The 24,050-nt window shown below is 29.2% G+C and overlaps 1 protein-coding gene across 1 annotated transcript in view; it reads right to left on the bottom strand.

Annotated features, from left to right (window-relative positions):
* The window catches only part of LOC107450911 (coactosin-like protein), a 34,302-nt gene extending 10,796 nt beyond the window's left edge, over positions 1-23,506 (bottom strand). The window contains exon 1 of the mRNA XM_016066857.3: positions 23,330-23,506. Coding sequence (XP_015922343.1) covers positions 23,330-23,406 — 77 coding nt within the window. The 5' untranslated portion in view covers positions 23,407-23,506. The remainder of the gene's footprint in view (positions 1-23,329) is intronic.
* Between the last annotated feature and the right edge of the window lie 544 nt (positions 23,507-24,050).

The following is a 24,050-nucleotide window of genomic DNA, read 5'->3' as shown; positions in this document are numbered from 1 at the left end:
AAAGGAAAATTTTTAAATCAATAGTTTTTCAAAATGTGTAAAAATCTAAAAATTGTAATTAATTTGTTCCTTTAAAATATTATGAATAAAAAATGCTAGGCTGTAACTTAAGGTCCCTTAACTCGAGAATCGTGAACTGAAATAATCCTTGAAATTTTTATTATTTTTAATTATTTGATGTTTCTTTTTACTCATGGCGTAGTCTGATTACCAGACGATATTCTTCGAAATATAACGCAATTCAGAAAAGAACCAATAAAAGAATCTAAAGGTTATTGCCACTTTTTCGGCCGAAACTCTTAACCAGTTTTCGTTTGAATACATTTCGATAGTCTTGTGCTTAGAGGGTAATATCTTTGATTCTGCCAGTCAAAGTTCTTTTGTTCTGTATGCAGACAAATTTTTTAAGGTTACAGTTACGGTCAATGCGTTATTCAAGCAAGAATTTAAAAATGCTGCATCTGCTTTGCTATAACAGTGTTATGCATGTTCCCTTAACGAAAATATCAAAATGTCCAATGTGCCTTAATTAAATTTATATTTTTATCGCTAACAGTTATATTTTTATCGCTAACAGTTATATTTTTATCACTAACAGTTATATTTTCAGGGATAGTAATTTTTACATTAAATCCAAATTATTTTTAATCGTTTATTATTAATGGTTTATTCGATGAGAAATACTAATGTCATTTTTTCATAAATGCGTGTCCTTTTCACCATTCATTATATTGTTATTAGAAGAATATAAGTTGTGAATTTTCTTTCATCATAAGCATGAAAATTAAATATTTTCAAAAAAATAAAGGAAATATTAAATAAATAATGGGTTATTAATTAGCTGTAAATTTAATTACAGGTTTCGAAAATAACTGGTTAAAAGAAAGTTCTAGTTCTAGAAACCCTTGTGACCTAATAAAACTAAACATCTATGTACAATAAATTTTTGTATTATAAAACTATCTGGTGGTTTGGTCTGGCTATATGTATAATGTGTTCTTATATTGTAACTTCTATAAAAATATTCTACAACAAAAAACTACTTCGTATTAAATTTGACTGGTACTATTATTTAAGTCTTCCTTTTACATTTATTTAAAATTTGCTTGAAACAAGCTTATTTATAAAATACCAACATGCAAAAAATAATAATAATATTTTTCTATACTTTCTAGTTAAAGATATTTCATTACATATTAAAAATATCAGATTTCCAGGGATTGAGGGGACCCATTTTGTGTGTTGCCCCGGAAAGTCGAGAAACGCCACTGCTAATATAATATCGAAACTTGTATCTACTGAAATATATTGATTTAATTTGAGGTTGGCTTTTATCTTTATTATAACAAAGCTATTCATATATTTGACCTTCCTAAACAATGAAATGACAACTAGTTTCACAGATTCACAGACAATGCAATTTTGAAATTCAATGTCAACATTTAAGTTATTTCGACTACAAACCATTTCATTTGTGTTTTGGATGTAAATTTTAGATCCACTTTATTTTTTTAACACTTTTAAAATGCATATCCTTTTGATGCCCAGCATCCAATATATCAGACAACATTTGATACAATTTTATCAAAATAATTTTTTTTTTTTTGTTTGCAGTCTTTTACACTACGACAATTTGTTAAAAATATTGGATTTATCCTCTTTGATCGAAGAATTTAAATACAATGAAAAATTATGTGAAAGGTAAGTAACTTTTTGGACAGTTTCATGACAAAAAAAATATCGTATTATTTGATAATAGGTTTTGTTTCAGGACCAAATTGTGAAGAAACACTATAAAAATAACCTACAAAATTCAAATAATGCTAAATATTCAAATTTATTATTTTTAATGAATAATTAGAAATAACTACGGTTAATTAAGTTGAATTGAATTAATGGATTTAGTTTCTTTTAAGCTATATATTTCTAAAAAAAATTCTCACTTTTCTTTATTTAAAGTTTAGACCAGTGTAAATATTTACACCTCAAAATTGAGGAAATTTGCACTGCACACAGTATTTATAGTTAATACCTGTAAAATGACACCATCTGCTGTGTTGTGGACCATTTCAGATTTTCCTAGAGAGCTATTTTTAATTTATTTCTCTTTCAAGATTAAACACGATTTTTTTTTTAAAGATAAATATATTTTTTTTTTTTTTAGGCCTAACTAAAATTAAGATGTTTGCTTGTTGTAACATTGACCCGGTAAGTGAAAAAAGCCAATTTAACGCAAATACATTTCCTGACAATTTGCTGTGATTGCCATTCACAAGTAAAAAAATTTACATAAATTTAAAATAAAAAATTTTAATTAAATTAAAATATTATTTGGTATCACTATGATTAATTTTATTTATTGTAGCTCATTCGGGATACTAAAAAAATAAATTTTAATTGCATGCCTGAATATCCAAATTCAGTCAATTTAACAAGTTTCAAAGATAGAACTACTTTCTACATTTAAAAAGAAAAAATTAAAATTGACGGTATAACGCTCTACCTTTGATTTCAATTGAACTTAACATAATACATATGTTACACCAATCGAACGTAGGTCCTGTTGTAAGCCTTTTAAAGCGGAGAAATATTTTTAAATGACATTCAGAAATGAGTATTTTTAATGCAAAATAGTACTGTGGTATTTTTTATAACCTAACATTATGAAACAGGATCTTAAGATGTTTCAAGATTCATTTAAGCAGAGATAAAAATTTAAAATAAAATTGTGGAATCAATTAAAGAATGAAATTTAGGTGTATGTTAAATAACTGAAAACAGAAATCCGTAAATCAAACTTAAATGTCGAAACAAATTGAATAATTTGCTCTATAAATGAAGCACATGAAGCGAAAACGTTTTAACATAGATGCTGATGTGATGGACCGTTAGCTAAGGAATTAAGAAAATCAGAAGCCCTTAACTGGGCCGTGACTGCACGATACAGCAGACGAACTTTTAATTTCTTTAAAAAGAAGGCTGTTCACACATTTAATAACACTTGAAATCGCAGCTATGAAGCGAGGCCTTCTTACAATAGTAGATCTGATTCTGAATAAGGTTTCGATCTGTGTGACGCATCATTATTTGTTTAAACTGAATATTGTACGTTTGTGTTATTCTTAGAAATGCGCTTTTCCTTAAGCGAAAGAAAGCATAGCATATTACTTTTTAGTTGTTACCCGTTTTTGTCAAGCCTTAATAAATAAAACATTGGATTGGATTGGAATCCGTTGAATGTAGAGTTAAATGTCCGAAGAGCTAAAAGCAGCAATATCTAACCAGTTTCAAACGATAGTGTATTTAAAGTAAAGAAATCAAACGATATTATGTATTTAAAGTAAAGGAATCAAACGATCTAATAAATAAAATCTGACGATAAATAACAAAAGGAGAAAAGAGCATACCAGTTAGTGGGGGTCTTGGCCTGGAATCTATACTATTTTGTTGCTCTTACGTTCTTCAAATGCTAGTTTTTGTCTGACATCATTAATAAATTTTTTTATAGAAGAACTTACCATTATTGGTCCAAGAGTTAAATTTTTTTGGAAATTTTCCTTTGATTGTATTTTTGTGTTTCAAACAAATAAAATAATTAAACAAAGCGTCGGAGTGGTGCTTATAATATTTTGACATCATTCAGGACATAATTAGATTTGCTCATTATTTATCAACCAATCAGAAACAATTTTGCTTATTATTTTGAGGAAATTTAAATTCTTGGTGCTTTGTAATAACACAAAAAATAATTTGTTTTTGAAATTCTTAGTCAATATTTTAGAATAAGAATATATCCTCATTTTTCAAAACTTCACCTGGATCCATAGAATTCGTACGAAATCCTTTAACACAATATAGAGTTAATCTTTATGATATTTGTGTTGAGAAATTCGCCTGTGTTCCGCAATGATGATACATCTTTTTCATTAAAATCCTTAAAAAAATTGATTTAAAAAAAATGCATATATTAAGGGTCGCACACCAATATAACAAAACACGAGGAAGTAACAAAAACGATATCACTGTCTCACGAATCACTAGTGAAGAAGGCAAGACAAAAAATATAACCAATTTGATTCCCAGATGAAACCAGGAGGCGTTTTTAATAACCCCCAGAGCTGTAAAACAAGGCAGAAAATGCAATTTTCACTTTAAAGTATGCAGTTATAGAATTAACTCATAAAGCAGTTAAGCTTGAATTCACTCCTTAAAGTTATTTTTACTTTTCGCGTAAAAAATTATAAACTTTTTTTTTTTTTTTTTTTTTTTTTTTTTTTTTTTTTTTTTTTTNAATTTTTTTTTTTTTTTTTTTTTTGCATTTGCTAAGCATATTGTTGTACATTTTTAGAGTGTATATCTTCACATTCTGGTCATGAAACAAAATCTACTAAACTAATTTAAATTTCTTATATGCCTTTAAACTTTCTAAAAGTTTATTTGAATTGAATTTTCTCATTTTTATTTCTTTATTTATATTTTTTAAAATTTTTTATAGCAACATTGACCATCGAGAATTATTATTATATTAAGTAGACATTAGCTTTGTAAAGGCATACAGACCGAAAATATAATTTAAAAATATTTTTATAAGTGATAAAACTCTACCAAATGTTGTGCAACATAATGGACCCCTAGTCCAAACAGGATAATCGCCTTTTAGCCCCATTCCGTTATTTATATCAATATTGTAGGTCTTAATATTTTCAGACCCACTTTTTCTAACAGAGATCTTTTCTTAAAACAAATATAATACCGATAATCCAACAGATTTTTTTTAGTAACTATTAGACTGTTTTTTATTATTGAAAAATACCAAAATACATTTTAGCTGCAATTAGAGAGCCAGAAAATATATATACTATATATATATAAAAGGGACACCGATGAACCCGTCTGCTTTAAAGAATTTTAAAAAATATATACAGATACAGAAAAAATTTAAAAAATAACTTGCACTGTTTCATAAAATCTAAACAAACCTTTTTCCAATGCAAAGTCCTTCCTCTTTATACAGTTATTAAAAAATCCTAAACCGAATAAAATAGTAACTTTAACCCTTTAACACTGGGATATCAAATTTTACCATCACTCTAAATTTTATTTGATTTTAAATAATAACTCAATTTAATTTGTATAATTTTTATATCAATATTTAGTAACCCTAAATATTAATATTTAGTATAAGAAACTTAATATTTATCAACCCTATTATTTTACGATTGTTTGTTATATAAAACTATTGTATTATTTTAAAAGATTTAGCGCACATATTAGTTTATATAGCATTTAAATTCTCAGAGTACAAAGGGTTTAAGAATTACAACTTACAGCAGTTTGGATTTAATATTCGGAAAAATTCTGTGTAAGTGCAATTCCTAATAAAAATGACTCAATTGCACTCAGTTATACAAATGAGAAAAGAATCGATGAAATTAGAAGGGGGTATTCGGGGGTGAATCGTCTGATAGTGAAGCACCCTTAGCCAACCGTGAAATTGAACGAATGTACAAGTTTCGCATATTTAATTACACAGGACGAGCTAAGAATGATCATCTGTATGAACAGCTGATTGTAGGGAGGATTAAGATGGCAGATGCTGCCTTAAACATCACACGATTGTGAATCTGTAAGAAATCTTTTATAATCTTGTGAAGTAGGACATCAGACACCGTGAATCATAACCAGCACTAACAATTTTGCTTTTTTTAATATACTTTTACGACTTAAATTTTTATTGCATTGCTCAAGTAATTTAACTATCGCGTGCTAAGAGTTAACGCTCAGAAAGTTTCGGGAAGACACTTGGAATTTTAATTTAAAAAAGGAATTAAAACATCCAGTTATCTCAACCCTTAATGGTAAAAAAAAATTGTCGAATAGAAAATAAACTCCAGACCTAAGTCCAAATGTAACATTTAACTTCAAACAATTGCTAACAATAAACTTCATCACTTTTTTAAATTTTAATAAAAATTTTAGAATTCAAATACACTAAGCTATACTGCGCTAATCTCAATATAGTTATGACATGCAATTAATATAAGAAAAATCAAAGGATGCTAGACAACATGCAAAAAAGGAAAATAAAGTGAAAACGAACAAAATAGAAAATATCAATAGAACATATGAGTCTCTCTGAGGGGAGTGAATGTTTGGAAAAGTGGAAAGGATGCAATGCTAAAAGCTGAAGGAAAAAAAACCCATTTGCAACGTAAGGAATTCAAACGGCACTATAAACTATGTCCGACATCAAACTACAAAAAGGAGAATAAGGATAATAGTAGAAGAAAAAAAATCACAAGGGTTCACCGTCGTCGTGAATGCGTATTTATCGGAAGGTTTATTTTAATAAATTATTGAGTTTAGAGTAATACCGAATGTAGCCAAAATTGGCAAGTTGTCGGAAAGGAGCCGTGATAGCTCAGGGGATAGAGTGTGAACCGGGTTCGAATCCCAGTGATGGCTGGTCGATACGAATTCCGCATCCGGCTTGCACCGACCATAGTGCTGACGTAAAATACCCTCAGTGGTAGACGGATCAGTTCTTGAAGTAAGGCTAACCGTGGGAGGTTTTCGTGGATTTTCTCTACATGTAACGCAAATGCGGGTTAGTTACATACAAAAAGTCCTCCACAATGGCAAATTTCTCCCACTGCTTGATCCAGGGGTTCCCTTGTCTTCTGGATCAGATTCAAAATTACAAATCTCCGGAGTTGAACATTAGTCGTAAACCCAAAGAAATTGGGACGACCATTTTACGACGGTTATAAAAAGTAGTCGTAAAGCAATTTCGTTCATAGAATCAAAAATTAGGTCGGATTTTCAACGGCGGTTATAAATTATACTATGCTAAATGCCTTTATTTACGTAGCTAATTTAGCTTTTTGGTAAATTCTGATGAAAAAAGATAGATAGCACAATCGGGATCGTGGGACTCGTGTTTACCCTAAAACAGTAAAACAAATAAGGGTAATATAGGAAAAGAATGTACAAATAAATTGAAAAAAAGTTCATTCAGAAATTTTTACGCACTACGAAATAAGATATCAATGTCTCAAATATTAGTTATTTTTTTCGTTTTTTTTTTTTATTTCTTCAAAATTCAATTCATTCTAGTATGAGATAATTTACAAAAGCTATTTATGAGAGTGCATAAACAAAAAGAATAAAATTAAAGCGGTGTTTGTATTTGATAGTTTTCAACACAAAAGAATAAGGTCTGATAACTTTCTATTATGCATTTATTCCATACATTGATAAGAAAATTATCAGTCAATAGTTAACCGCCCTCCATCCTTATCAAAAACGGTCATTGTAGCTCAGCTTTGTTCTAAACGTGTAAAACAACCAGTTTTATAAAAGGGGGTATATAATAAAACAAAATTGTGCATTTTAATTTTACGTTTTAGAGCTTATTATTTTAAAGTAATTTAAAGAAGAGGTAATCAAAAATGAAAATACGTATATCAAAATAAAAACTTCTACTTTGTTTGGAATATTTTCGATAGGGGGCCGACTATAAAAAACAATGAAATCGTTTGGAAACAATAAGGAAATTTTTTTCTTCCAGATTAACTAATGCACATTGCTCATTTTACATTAATCAACATTTGATTTACCTGAATGAAATTAATCAATGCTCACAATATCGTGAATAATATTGTAATCGATACACTGTAAAAAATTGATGCTCAAATTTACGAAACTTTCTTCGTTTTTAATGAAGCAGTTTCCCGGTATATAACTCCGAGCAAAAATTTCGTCGAAGTGACGAAATAATTATCGTCACTTCGCCAAGAAAACGCATTCCGTCAAAAATAAATTCTATTGTTTTGCAAAATTAAATTCTATTTATCAAAACTAAATTCTATTCCAAAATAAAAAGCACTGTAGCGCCACATGTATCTAACGTTTCGAATAATCACTTTATCGTGGGTACCATATAGGTGGGTTCCTGTCGCCCAAATACAAGGACGGATAGAACAGACAGACAAATTACACACATGCCCGATTCGAACCAGGAATCTTCCTAGTACGAGGTCAACTTCTTGACGAGGGTCGGTTTTTTCATTACTTTATTTTCGATCGTCTAGTCTTCATTCTAGTTTCGTCATATATTTGAGAATTTGTGTTTTGTCACAGATAACGTAATTTCGTGACAAAATTCTCAAAATTAACGAAATACAGCTCAAGGATTGCTGAATCGTCAAAAGTGAGAGTTTTATTTCTAAGAGAGTATCATTTTTGATGATTTCGATTTGATCGTTGTTAATAAGGTTCGCGACAACTGTTAATAATTATGCCATATTTATAGTAAGACCTGGTATTTTCGAGAGTAGAATTTAAAATATCGTCCACGTGATACTTGAAAATATCGATAGTTTACTCGCAGCTTATCAACCTGCTCAAATACCAGTCAAAGGTATTGTTATGCAAAACTAAGCGTGTAAACATTGAAGAGGATCTGTGTGCAATTCACAAAAATTGAGTTGACTGCTTGACGTATCCTTAAATTTCGCTTAAATATCGAATCTTTCGACATATTAGGGACCGGAAAGTAACGTCGTTTCGGTACATTAAATATTTGTTAAAGATTTTATTTTTAATAATGTATTCCCCCTCATTAGCAATAACCTTTCAATGCCGAATCGAAAATGAATCATAAAATAATGAATTAGTCTTTAAGAATAACGAATATTTAATGCGTGGAAACGACATTACTTTCCGGTCCCCCTAATATTTTATATAATAACCTTCTCTAGACGGGCGAGTCATAAGTGCATTCTTACAGAATCAGGATAAAGAATAAATAAGTAAAAATGAAAAGCAATAGTTTAAACTTATTCTGCTGTCACTTAAATCAATGTGAATCCAATTACATGTCTAATTAATGTTAGTTCAAAATAATTATATAGTTAGATTGAACTAAGTAGTGGTGAATTGAATAAATCAAACAATCATTAACACGCCCACAAATGAACTGCAAAAAATATAGTTTCATCTTTTTACCCTGATTGAGATCATTTCATGCAGGCACGTATACGAAAAGTCGGGGGGAAAGGGTTAAACACTATGCGTTTCAAACAACGAATGTATTCTAAAAACGCAAATAAGATTAATTATCAAATTTCGTAGGGGAAAAAAATTTGAATAAAGCAGTTTCCTTTCATATTACCGCTCGTGTTTCCAAATGTTACATTCAGCAACAAAACTTGAACAAACATTTTTCATGCATGAGTGAAATTTGCTTTCCGAAAGGTCACACGCTTTTGGAAAGATGCGCATTTCCCATTGTAATTAATTATTGTAAAGATGTATATACAAGCCCCCAGAAATCTCGATATGTGTAGCTTGGCGTTTCAGAAATTTTGAAATAAATTCAGACTAATATCTTAAATGAACTGCCATTAATTTATTGAGTCGCAAAGTGAGAACTACGTGAGCTTGCAGGTAACCGCAAAATTCCATTGCTGGCATTTATGACATTACAAACTAAGCTCATTAAAATGAATGCACCGATCAATGTTTTTTCTCTTTTGGTATTGCGGTTTTTACTTTGAAGAGTCATGTTTAAGACATTATTTTGCTTACGAGACGGAAGCGGTTACACTGTAATAAGCTGTGTGTTGTAAGCTAAGCCTGATATGCAGGGGAGGAAGGTGGAAAGCAATAGGTTATTTCAAGGTGTACCCTTAGAGCAGGGGTTTCCAAATTAAATGAGATCGGGGGTCACAATTAAAAACACAAATCAAATGGCGGGCAGCAACTTTATCAAAAGTTTATGTAGGACTTTTATGTTTGAAGCAAGGTTGGGTTTTTGACGTCAAAAAGTGGTTTTTGACATGACAAGGGTATAATACTGGTTTAAACCGTCAAAAACCCGTCAAAAATGTCAAAAACTGAAGTTTGCCAAGAAAATATATAAACTTCAAAACTACCAACAGTTGCCATGCATTATATTGAAATTTAATTATACTATAGGTAATCAGCAGGTTTTAAAATATTTTTTAATTAAAATTAAGGTAAAATAACAGATTTAAAATCTCAGAAATTTATATTCAAATGCATGTGCAGAAAAATTTTGCACAAAAATTGTTTAAATATTTATATTTTAAAAAAAAAAAAATTTCTTTTTGATACTTAAGAAAATTAAAAGTTTATTACTATGCATTTTTGACATATAAGGAACATATAACTAATATTTATAAGGAACTTACAAGTTATGTTGTATAAATACAAACTTGATACAAGTGTATGAAAAAAAATTTTAATGTTATACCGAATATCTTTATTATCCAGTATGTTAATTTGAATTTAAAAGTAGTTATATTTGTGAATAATGATAAATATAATTCATATTGTTTATTATATTTATTTATAATTATTACACTTATCATTTTAAAACAATTTTTATCTCTTAATTTTTTTTTCTCCACTTGTATTAAGAATACAAATAATGCATATCTTGAAAGCAAGAAGTAATTATTCAACAGCTGAATATTTAGATATTCAACAAAACTATATAGTATTCAGCAAAATGAAATTCACAAGTATTTGGATAAACTAAATTTTCAGCATAGTAAATGAATAGGCTGAATATACTGTAAATCGACACTAACTACTCTGTGTATTTAACAGAAAGCACTTAAATTTGTATTGTCTTATGTTAAAAAGATTATTAAGAAGATTTAAAAGAATATTAAAAAGATTTTTCTTTAAAAGAAGATGTCTAATGTACAAAACTGCTAATGTTTATCTTTAAAAATGTCTAATTTTTAGTATAATCTATACTATACACTAAATTTGGTTATAAATAAATTTCTTAATAATATCACTGCAGATTTTCAATAACACATGAAAATGAATACATAATATTACAAAAGATGTGAGTTTTCAAAAGTACAAGATTTTGGTTACTATTCAAAATATAAGTGTTTCTTCAAAATTTTAAATTTATTTTTTCTAGAACATATTTAGAAACACTATCCTTTATAAAAAATATATAAATTTTATGTATTAATTAAATTTCACATATGAATATAGGTTTTTGACATTTTCGACATTTTTGACAGTGAGGTTTTTGACGTGACGGTTTAAACCATGGTTTAAACTGTCAAAAACTGTCACATGTCAAAAACCTGCCAACCCTGGTTTGAAGGAACAATAAATATCACTTTCAGATTTTTACCAAGTTGTACAAAAAAGTATTGAATTACAAATTAAAATAAGAAGTAAATTTGTAAAAATATTTAATTGTTATTAATAATATATTTAGAAACATTAAATAAATAATAAAAATTCGGGCTACAATAACTTTAATGCGCACCTATGTATTAAACAATTAATGTGCAACAGATATCTAATTGTTAAGATATAAAACTTTAGAAAGGTTGGTATTAAAATTTACATAGCAGCACACAAAATGTTCAATAAGAAAATTGAGGTTTGTCCGCTGCAACCAAAAGAGAATGGATATTTATATTTAAAATGTAAAATTTACAAATGTGTGTGCAAATATTTTTATCCAAAATGGTGGTTTCAAAAAGCTAAATCGGAGAATTTCTACGAAAAAATTTCTGATACACTCATGCTGAATATAATCACCAAATACAGAAAAATGAAATAAAAAAGATTTATATTTGATTAAAAGAGATCAAGATTATTTTTGTATTTGAATCAATATTTTCTTGGATGCAAAACCTGAGAAATAACTTTTTTCTGCACCGTTGGTATGTTAAATTTCACAGAAACGAAGAAATTAGATTTTTATTAACTAGAAAAGTATTTTAAACCCATATAGATTTTTTACGAAAATTGTCAACACAAAAATGACAACTAATATAATTTAGTTCGCGGGCCACAAAAAAAGGCTTCGCTGGCCAGATACAGCCTCTAAGGCAGTGTTCCCCAACCCCCGGTCCGTGGATCAAGTGGTACTGGGCCACCCATTTCATTGAAATTGAATTTAAATTCCTAGGTTTATACCCTAAATTAAAAATATTTGAGTTCCATTAATTTTTTAATGTTTTAAAAAGTAAAAAAGAAGGAAACCGCAGCAACTATTTTCTCTTTCATTTAGTTTTAATTAAAATAAAAATCAATCATCCTAAATTTAAATATCATAAATAAAACACGAAAGTGCGGCGTGAAATTTACATTGGAACTAATGAACAACTTCGTCTTCTCTCTCGATCGTGACTAAGTGATTTAACGTTCTAGTAAGTTAAAATGTTAAATCACTTTATATTTATTTTTTGGTGTGACTGTATTTTATTTTGAAGGCATGTTTAAATACTTAAACTAAAATTAATAAATCAAAATTATCTAAAATATAAACTATCAACGCCCCCGCCAGTGGACCATGATAAAATTATCAAACGTTGACAGGTCCGCGGTGATAAAAAGGTTGGGGAACACTGCTCTAAGGTTTAAAGTTTACTGGGGAACTCGTACTTATCTAAAAGAATTTTTTTAAAAATTAATCTTACGAGGGGCAGTTCATTTAAAAGGAAAATTTTACCCGTGTAAATTATCACATGAGTAAAAATCTAATATTGTATTGCACAAATGTTTAATATTGAAAGATATTCTGTTGTAGGAGCAATATTTTTATGATTTTTAAAGAGCTTAGTCGAAGAGGATTCTAAAAGTTATTTAAGAAATTTAAGAGATTTCTCAAAGAAATATTTTATTTCAGTCATATATAAAAAAGTTAGTTATTTTACCTAGTCCTTAAATTTTGCAGTTCTTAGAGTGGATAAATGTGCCAATTTATACTTGTTCTTTGAGAGGAAGCTGCATTACCTGAGACTTATGAAAATTTACAAAAAATGGGATTTTGACAACTTTTGTCGGGGAGGAAAAATCTCGCCAAATTTGCTCTTTTTGAAACAGTTACATACCTTTTAAAATATTTAAGTTATTTATTCGTTCCAAAGACAGATATTTATAGATATAGTTTAAAATTATTGCTTTGCTTCAAATGTAAAACACTTAAACTGTTTTTTTTTTTATTATTATTATTTTTATTTTACTTTGCTTAAGAACATTGAAAACCACTTAAATAGTCGACGAGTAAAAATTAAGATCAAACTTGAACTATTGGTAACAAATTATAACCCCAAGAAAGATATGGCGAGAAAGGTTCGAAATTTATAGATTTTACCAATTAAAGCTTACGAACTAGAAAAAAAAAGGTAAGGCACAATCTTTACTTCCCACTTTCAGCGTATAAACTTTAAAGTTATTGAGGCAAATTCAATCGAAGGTCATATAGAATCTTCAACACTCCATTTAGTTCGTATAAACTAGATTTCATGCGTGTATAATGTTGATTCCTTTCTGATATAATGATGCGCAATTTAACCCTTTGTAAGTGGGAAATATACTCCTCCCCCCCCCCCAAGATTTCATTAATTTTTAAATTCCAATGATTAGATGTTTATTGTCCCATCTATGATATAGAACTGATAACTTCAGAAAAAAATACCAAGGACTTTGTTTACATAACTGCGGGTAACAGTAAAGGTTAGCGTCAGATCAAGAGAGGGCGTTTGTTCATTTCTCGTTGAGTCTATTTGTAATTTATAAGGGCAGACTTTATAAATTCGGCTATTTAAAAACACAGATGTTCAAGTGTAAGGTCAAATTTTTACAGTCTGTAAAATGTTGAAAACTCCTCACATCTAAACACGACAAAAATGGTCTTAAAAACCAAATTTTAAATTTCTTTCCCAAAGAATATTTCAACAATACTAGAAAAAAACTATCTCAGTAAGTTTTTTTTTTAAAAAACTGAAAATCTCGAGTTAACGTCCTGGAATCCATTCACAAAATGTACAATTTCAAAATGAGGCAGGAATTGAAGGCTGCGTTTCCATGGTAACTGCAAAATGATTTTCGTGATGAATTTGTCACTTATCACTTCAGTAGGAGAGAGGAGAGGGGTTTTCCCCGAAAATCGCGACTCGTTTACGAACGGAGTGGGAAAATTTATTTTTCCTAGGATTCATTGTTAACGAGGTGGCTGAACTTCAGTTCGTGAAATTGTTCGAACAAGGAAACGCCAGCCTGCCTTTTATTTTTATTCTCCCCCTCTCTCTCCCGACATCTAATATATAGCCTTTTTCACTGATCGGGTTACGGAAGTTATGCTTTTTCACAATATTTATCTTTCGAAGCCAGACATAAAAATTCCTGAGTCAAAGTGAAATTTCATTCGAAATTGCAAAATAAATACAGTAAACGGAGATGCGATTAGTTTTTTCTGAATATTTCATAATCACAATGTTATGATAAGTTCACAAGTTATTTTTGTATCACAAAGTTATTTTAGGCTAGTTTATGCGGAATTATGTTTTATTTTAATACAACAGAATGTTAGAACTTTTATACAACAGAATGTTAGATTCTACGATAAATATTAACATATCCAGGGGTCTGTCCAGACATTTTGTGAAAGGTCCGTTTTTCGTGAAATTGTGAAAACATTATTACATTCACATTACTCACATTCTTTAAAAATATAAAAAGCAGGCATTGTATCATACATAGAAATATTTAATGTAGCTCAACATTAGTATGTAGTACTAACAGCACAGCTCAAAGTTTTCAAACACTAAGAAATTAACATGGAGCTATTTCAGACAGATTCATTCGTGCTTAGTAGCTCCGCAACATGTGCTTATAACGATGAATTGAGGTTTAAAAGGGTTATTCAATTAAATTTAAAGCTTAGTTTTTTTTTCTTCTGTTTTTCCTGCCCACATAATCCTCAAACTCTAGAACTTCACGTACTGAAAATATTACAAGATAGCATAGTAAAAATTACTCAATTTGACGTAAACATGCAAATATTTTATAACCGTCGTTAAACAGCCGACTCAATTTTGAGTTTAAGCCTACTGATGTTCAACTCCGTAGCCTTGTAATTTTGAATCCAATCCAGAAGATAAGGAAACTCCTGGATCAAGTATTGGGAGAAATTCGCCTTTTTTAGGGACTGTTCAAAAACGGGAAAATAAGCTTTTTGCTGTATAATTTTGACAAAGATTATATTAAAATACTCCTTCTTTTAGAATGACAGCATTTTTCAAACATTTGGTTGATAGTTATTTTTTTTCCAAGTTCAAATAGTTATTCGCAAATTCAAGAAAAAAATAAACTAGTTAACGTTTTTAAAGTAACAATTATACTCAGTGAATACAGTTGAAAAAAATGTTCCACAAATTTACATATTTTGCATAGCGGTCCAAATATTTCGACTTTTTTACATAAAATGTTTCAGGCTTGATTTTATAATAATTTCCGAGATGATTCTATGACATCTAGTATAATTAAATAAAATATTATGGAAAATTTGAAAGTTAAGCAATAATGGGTTATATCTTTTTTTTTCGTAGTAATTTATTTGTAAGTAATTTAATTGTAACATATATGAATTATATTCTATCTTAACTTTGACATATTGGAAACAAAAATAGCATAAAATTTTGTAATCAAATTTGTTTCTGTGAAAATAAAAAGAGCTAAAATTCCAAAACTGCTTTACTTTCAAACAGATAAAAATTGGTTTGCAGGTTAATTGGCTAAATTATGAAACTATTTTGATTACTTTGTGTTTTTCATAAGTTAAAAAATAAAATTAAAAAAAGCATTTTGATTTTGAATCTTTTAAAGAAAAGAAGAAAAAAAACTTGTTTCCAAAATTTGCGAAGTGTGCCTAACTAACCATAATACAAAACTCATAATTTTAATTTATAATAAAAAATTATGTGATTATGACGTTAAAATTTGTCAGCTTATATTCTACAACTACAGGTTACATTATTTAAAATTTACAGAACTGACATTTTTTTGACATTAGCTGTGTTAGGCAATTAACACAACTAATATTACATAACATTTTATTTAAAAATTAACAAAGATCAATTCAGAAGGAATAAAAGTCCGTTTAATAACTCTCGTATAATTCAGAACCATAAAAAAGAGAAAAAAAAACATTAAAAACCCTTCATAACCTTAAAGACTTCCACAAAATTCCTAACCACAAAAATCCTAACCACAAAAGGGATCCTTCACAAAATTTCGAACTTAACAGCACAGCATTCTAAATTTAAAACTATCTTACTTATCTAAACTATATGACATATTCCATTTTGTTTGAGTTCTTACAGCTCAAAAAACTATAAAATTTTAATGAATATCTACAAGAGAAGGATAAAAAAATTTTTTAATTCTTTTAAATACATATTAACAAAACGTTTTCTATAGCTAATATGTTATTTATATTAGTGCATACATTTTCATTAGTGCCACCCTAGTTGTCAATAAGAGTTCGATAATTTATGCCTCATTCGAAAATGTTCAGATAAATTTTGAAAAATATTGCGATAAATTTGGGAACCCACAGCGTGTGCTTATGGCTTCGTTTCGAATTATACATAAGAAAACTTTTGTCTATATTAATATACTAATTTAATGGAATACTATTTACTATAATTGTTCCGCCAACATTTGCAATACATTTTTATTTAAAATAAATATTCCAACGATGCATGGAATGTTTTCACTTTGTGCTACCCACAGAAAGGAAATTTCATAACTCAAAATAAAAAACTTCATTTTAGTTTAAATATTCTTCTTGAATATTTTGTATTCAATGTTGTCATCCCTCTTGTCTACGAGACGATAAAATTCGTTAAACGATTGGCTTTTACCATTTGTCGAAACGCTTGAATAACTCCAAATTATCCAACCATACCAATATTCTCTCGGGCAGTCATTGTTTCCACATGAAGATAAGAAATGTTCATTATTTGATTTGAAATATTCAGAATTATAAAATGTCGGCGAGCGAGCAGTCAGAAATAAAACTGAAAACTTTTTTTTGTGACATAATATGAAAATGTTAAATCACTTTATATTTATTTTTTGGTGTAACTGTATTTTATTTTGAAGGCATGTTTAAATACAATTAAATTAAAATTAATAAATCAAAATAACCTAAAATATAAACAATCAACGTCTCCGTCCCCCCAGCGGGCCGCGGTAAAATTATGAAACGTTGACAGGTCCGCGGTGATAAAAAGGCTGGGGAACACTGACTTAGAGGATTGAGCATTCGCCTCCCAATAAGGTGAGGCAGGTTCTAATCCCAACGGTGTCTAGTTGAATACGAATTCTGCTCCCAACTCTCATAATTCCCAGTGCTGACGTAAAATATCTATAGTGGTAGACAGATCATGGTTATGTTATAATCCCCTTGCCGTAGGGCTAGCCGTGGGAGGTTTTCCTCTCCATGTAACGCATATGTGGGTTAGTTTCATCAATAAGTCATCCACAAAGGCTAGTTTATCCCACTGTTTGATCCAGGAGAGCTCTTTCTTCTGGGTTGGGTTTTAAATTGCAAGGCCGCGGAGTTTATCATTGATAGTCTTTAATTCAGAATTAGGTCGGCTGTTCATCACCTATTATAAAAAAAATTAACACAACAAATTACAGCGCAATATCAAAAAAAATTCTTTCATCGACCTCATTTTTACGTAATTTGATAGCATAATTTGAAACTCGAACAAACAGAATTCGAAAGTTCACTTGAATTAATTGCAGAAAAATCGGAATGTGCTACACAGCGTCAAACGTCAACGGTATTAAGCACTTTACATGAGCTAAGAAAACGGTGCTATACAATATGTCTCATGCTAAGGAAAGGGGAAGGCTCCCAAATATCGAAACAAAACATATTTTTGAAAATATTCATGAAACTGATTTTGAAAACAGCGATACACAAAAATACTTCGAACTTTTTAAATACATTTGCTTACTTTTTTTTACTTCATTAGTTTTAAAACTTTTGACGATGTGTTTCGTAGTTTTCGCCTTTAATTACGTATCTTAAGAATCCTTGTCAAAACTGAAGTAAAAAAAAAAAATTTATATAATTCGGGTATCAAATTAATATTTCTGCAAAGAAAAAACAAATACCGTTCAAATTTTACGAAACTGAGGAAAGCGTGAATTAAAATATCAAAACCTCTTTCATTGCCGGAGAAAACAGAGAAGTTGAAAAGCAATTATTAGAAGCACAAGTCTTATCAGCCTATCAAACTGCTATACTAGTGATTCCATTGATTATTTTTCTCTTTAGCTTAAACATTAATTTGGAACCTCTAATGTGCATAATTTTTTTTGGCATCATTTTTGACAAGGATCCTGGATATATAGAGATGTCCAAGCCAGAGGCTGAACTACATCCTTGAATGGAACAAATCAATTGCCTTAATTTCGTGATTATGAATGGCAACTAGCTGTTTGCTCTATTCTTATTGGACGATACATATTCCCATTCCAATAGAAACTTATTCCTATTGGCTGCTATCTTACTGATTGATCATTGATGGATTGCCAGCGGACAGGTAAGTGAAGTGATGTCAGTTTAGACATCTCTCTATATATACTAAGTGCGGCAATTGCGTAACACTCTTTATTGCCTGTACTTAGTTTGAGTTTTAGGTTTAAGAGTGCTTAGTTCAATCCCATAACTATGATTTTATTATTTAATTAATAAGAAATTATGCATGCAAAAATTCAAACCGTAACAAAAGTTACGCTTTAACCGGAAGAAAAAAAAATATTTAAGACCTTAGTATCTTTAATGATAAATAAAAAGGTCATAGGAGAAAAAATGATACACTCCTTACCTAAAATACCACAAAAATGCAGTGAAAAGTGAAAACGACGAAATTGAGGGGGTGGAGACAAAAATATCAAATATTTGATGTGGTTCTTGTCTAAGGCCATCTGTTACTCCAGAAAATGATTCATACGCAGAAACTAGAGTTTATTTAAAGGTTTACTCTTCCTCATATTTCACAGTTTTAAATAAGCAGTTTATGATAAGTATTTTCGGACATTTAAACATCTTTTTTTCCTCTTTTGTACTCTTCTCTTTTTATTTTACATTTGTCTCCATCGTATCAAAAACAAATGAAAAGTTACGTACCACACTTTTAAAAATGAAAATAAACATAACAAAGATGCATAAATTAGATATATTCATTTAAATGAATTAAAGAGTTCAGAGAAAAGTGATTCTAAGGGATATTTTTCAAAAAGTTTGGATTTTTCACGGGAACCATCTTATTTTAGTCTTATTTAACCCCAGTTTTATTTTATTTTCTAAAGTTTTTAGATCTATAAGTACTGTATATCCCGGTGTATAATCAATCTATTTTCGATTACGAGATAGCAAATGTCTTGTATGTCGGGTGTAAAAGTCAACCACGACTATTGTTCTAAATCGACGTCATGTTTCAAATATTAGACGCGTGATAAAAATATGGATCCAAATGTTATTGTAAAATCTTTCAAAATGCCTGGAGTTTCAAATTTTTTATTGAATGGGGGTGAGGACTATTTTTTGTGGAACTGAACAGATCAGGACGAAGTAGAATCCACTGAAGAGTGAGATTCGTGTGAAGACACTAACACTACTGAATTTTAAAATATATAGCTTTAAGGCATGCTTTAAAAGTTTTCATTGTGTTATATAATTTTTAAAATATTCTTGAATAAATTAACTTTTCTTATTCTTAATTTTTTTCAATGGTAATTTAAAGTGCTGTTTCTAAGGGAAAAAAGTTTTTGGAAGGGGTAAACTAATAGTTATTCATAACTCATTTTTTATATTCGCATCGACAAATCACCTACCGAATGTCCGACTTTATTACCAGTGTGTAAGTCAACTTATACACAGAGATATACAAAAGAACTTAATAAAACTCTTTGGTTATGTTCGAAGTTGAAGAAGGTTCCAAGTGCACTCGTCAGAATTTAACAGGTAATAAAGTTAGAGGCATATGAAAGGCAGATTCCCATATTTTTGCATTAGCATGGGTGCATCACCTCTGCTCATCTACTGCAAAAGTATACGAATGTACCACATGTTTGCTTCTTTCTTACAGCTTGCCTCTTCAATGAGAGGCCTGCCATAAAAAACCTGTCATATGACAGTAAAACGCCAAAAGTTAGAACGCTATAACGCGAACAGTTCAAATGTGTTTTGGGGACTTATGGATTTCCCTTAATTGAAGTTTTCAGGCAAGAATTAAAGGGAAGCCGTACTGTTTCATATTATCTATGCATATAAAATTTAAAGTAAATGAATTTAAGCCACTAAGAAATTTTATATACTCTGCCCTTCAATTATAAACGTATTATGCGAATATGTATAAAAACATCGCACGTCTTGGTAAGCTTTCTCAGGAATTAATATTCTTTTAAAAATGATAAAACTAATAATCGATGAAAATGACACATAGCTTAAGATCTTAGTTTTCCCCAGATTGTGGCCGTCAGTTGCAGATTTATAAAGTGATTCACTTTAGCCGATTTGTTATCGATTCACCTCGCTATATATATATGATACTTGATTGGTTTCCTATATCTCATTTATTCTATGATAATGGTTTTAAGCAATGATCCTCAAATTTTTTTAAATTCATTAAAAAGCAACTGTTAATATACTAAACAAAAGAAAAATAGGCTTCAAATTATAAAAAGATTTATTTTTATCAAAAATAATTTTAAAATTTGTTTTTGTGTTAGATAGTTGAATTTGCAGGTCTGCAATGGTTTCTAGTTTAGAATGTTTTGTCGTATGCATAAGTTGAAATAGAATAAAAAAAGCTGAATTATGGTTTATGAAAAAGAGCTTATAAACTGTGACAATGTTTAGCAGAAAAAAATATTTCTACCTTCTTGAATTTAGTTATTTCATTTTGAATTGTAAACTTTGATGATGCAATTATTTCTAAATGCATATTCCATAATTCCTTTTTATCTTAGTATTTACTTTATATTGTTGTAAGAAAATAAATATATGTAATTTTTTTTCCTTTTTCATTGGCATTGTATTTAAATAATTTCATGAAATTAATCAAAATATTAAATAGATAATAAATGATTGATATGACGAAAACATAGCTACAGGTTTCAAAAATCATAATTTGTAAAAAATTTTTAAAAAAAAGTTAAACTCATGGAACCCTAGTTAAGTTTCCACGGAATACCATTTAGGAAAGGCTAGCTTACAGTATCCAAATAATTGTCAAAAATATTTTTAGCTGGACCACTGTTTTTTTTTTTTTTTTTACGTCGCACATACCGACAACTTCAACTTTCCTCTACAAACACAGTTATTTAACTCTTTGCAGCCTTCAGCAACCAATTCTGACAAAGCAGCAAAAAGTTAATAATATTTAAAAAAAAAAAATCAGGTGGAGTAAACAATGGCAAAAGGCCAATAATGGTATTTTTTTACAATATCAAAACACATGCAAGTTTCTAGTATTTTTACTAGATTTTTTCATTCAGCACAAAAACATAATTTTTCTCTTTATGCTTACACTTATTTAACTTTAAAAAAAAAAAATCAGGTTAAGAAAACACTCAAATCTGAATCTACAAAAATATTAGTTCAGTTAAAACAATCTAATTTTTAAAAAAAGCACCGAAATTTCCTCATTGCGAAACTTAAATTGTTTATCCACCCACTCGCGCGGTTACCCGTCTGTGTATATTTGGGATGAAAATCACATTCACTGAATTTTAAACTTTGGCGTAGAACTTATGAATTTCTTTTCTCACCAAAGCGAGGTAATGCACTGATAAACATCAGTCACATCCTGCAAAAACGTTTTCATACTAAGTGATGACGATCAATGAGACAGAAACTTGTTGCGTCACTTATAGTTAAAGTCAAAGCAAACAGTTTTTTTTTCTTCCAACTAGTGCCACATAGTGTTTTAACTCTTGATTGGCTCATAAAATTTTTAGGAGTTAATATTTTTTTCAACTCTGTCTTTAACAAATTATTATTACTTTTCCGAATATAATTTTTTTTAGCAATATCCTGAAACGTGGAAGCTTTTTTTTTTAATTTAAAATTTCCCGAATTTGTGGTATTTCCGTATCGTGATCTGTCGCGCCTACTACAATCGCCAAGGTGCCAAATGGATTTCAAACGTAAAAAACAAAACATTTAGAATATATATTTAAAAAAAAAAAAACACGTAGAGGTTTGTCCTGAGATGGATACGAGTTAGTGCCCTTTAATTTTTTCTCTCAAATTCTTGTGAGTTGCTGCTCAAAAGTTGCCAAGACTTAGCAATTATTAATTAATCTGTTGTAGATCGATCTTCCTCAGAGTTTTAATATATGAGACCAATTTTAGTTTAAAATATTTTGTTTTAAATAAATAAATAAAATAGCCGAAATTACTTGAGCCGGCCAAACGGAAAAGTACCTTAATATAATTATTTCTAGAAACTAAGCAAATAGCACTTATTATAATATTTTAAAAAATTGTGTATAATAACCAACATGCAGGGAAAACAAGTGCGAAGATCAGCTTTCAAATAAAAATTTTTTAAAGACATTTTTTAAATATTAATCCTTTACTTACTTAAAACTAGAAATTTTTTTAATTAAACTACTATATAAATATGGGAAGAGATTACAGTAGTCATTAAAATATGCCATTAGCTTCTATACATTTATTAAACTAGTTAGTATTTTCTAAAAGCCATTTTTAAAAATTGTTTTTTTAGATTAAAATAAAATCTAATTTCAGAAAAACACCGAAATATTATAGTTTTATGCATAGATAATTTAAAACGAACAATACGATGAAAATGCTTTTCAATTAATTTGATGTAATTTCCTTTTAATAATGACTAAGTTTAGAAAGCTTAATAGTATTAAATAATTTGATGCAATGCTGTCACAAGTTTAGATATATTATTTAAACGAAAAATTTATTTCGATAATAAAGCACTGCATAGCAAATCTTGTAGAATTCTAAAAATAATTAATAATTTTAAAAAAATTAATGTGTCGGACAATAAAATTAATTTTATTAACTTTTAAAGTAATTAAATATGTTAAACATTTTTTTATGATTTTTTCGAAGCTTTTAACTGTGGATTTTAAAGTAAATTTGATTCAAACAATGCTTCAAATTTAAGCTTAGCGCGCAGGTTGGTTAAAAAATTTTAAATCCAGACATTGTTTCTCCATTCTGGTGAAAGTGCTGGAATTAAATTAATCATAAAAATTTAAAGGAAAGTAATGATACAATTAAACATAAATGTAGAAATACAAATTTCATTTCTCACACTTTACATTCATAAAACACAAATACTTATAAAATCATTACGATTCTTTAAACTTGATTCAATTGCAAACCTTCACTTTTTTAAAACAAAGAAACAAATCACAATATTATAAAAGTCTCGTTTTAAATACAATTTCTTATTTGACAACTCACCAATTTGTGTCCGATGTATCATCTCTCACATCTTGGTAAGCATCCCTAACACCGTCTTTATCAACAGCGCTTGCCATGTTTCCTTTTTTTTCCTTCTCCACACAAATACAGAAAAAAACACCCAACTCACTGTAATGAAATCTCCACAACTCCAAATGACAGACAGTGAAACGAACTCGAGTGACGGCTCTGCCCCTTTTTCACCGGTTACGTCACGTGTCACGTGCAACCAATGGATTCACGCAACACCAGACGACGAAGGTGGTTGCTATGCAGGGAAAGTAATATCACCCATCGTCGGAATGCTGTAATAACGGTTTTCCAACAAGCGATCAATATGGTGATCAGCTAAGCAACAAGTTTGATGAACTCACGGAAAGTTATTAAAAAATTCGAAATTTATTTTAATTCTTATAGTTACAAAAAAAATAATTTTGTTTAATATATTAAAGATTTATATTAGACGTTTAGATCATTATTATTATTATGTAGATCATCATTATGTAGGCCTAAAAATTCTTATTATGATTATTGACTAGACCAGAGGTTCCCAAATAGGGTTCCGTGGAAGAGTTATTGGGGTTCCGATAGTTAGGACCCTTTTCTTAAAAATAAAAAAAAAAACTTGTCATTATATTTGTATTCAATCAATACTTTATTATTCACTTAATACTTCGGTTGTCTTTACAAAGTTATTTAAAGCAAAAAAAGAAATCGCATT

The sequence above is a fragment of the Parasteatoda tepidariorum genome, chromosome 1 (assembly GCF_043381705.1).
Source record: "Parasteatoda tepidariorum isolate YZ-2023 chromosome 1, CAS_Ptep_4.0, whole genome shotgun sequence".
NCBI lineage: Eukaryota > Metazoa > Arthropoda > Arachnida > Araneae > Theridiidae > Parasteatoda > Parasteatoda tepidariorum.
Note: the sequence above shows the minus strand (reverse complement) of the source record. Positions and strands in the feature narration are given on the sequence as shown.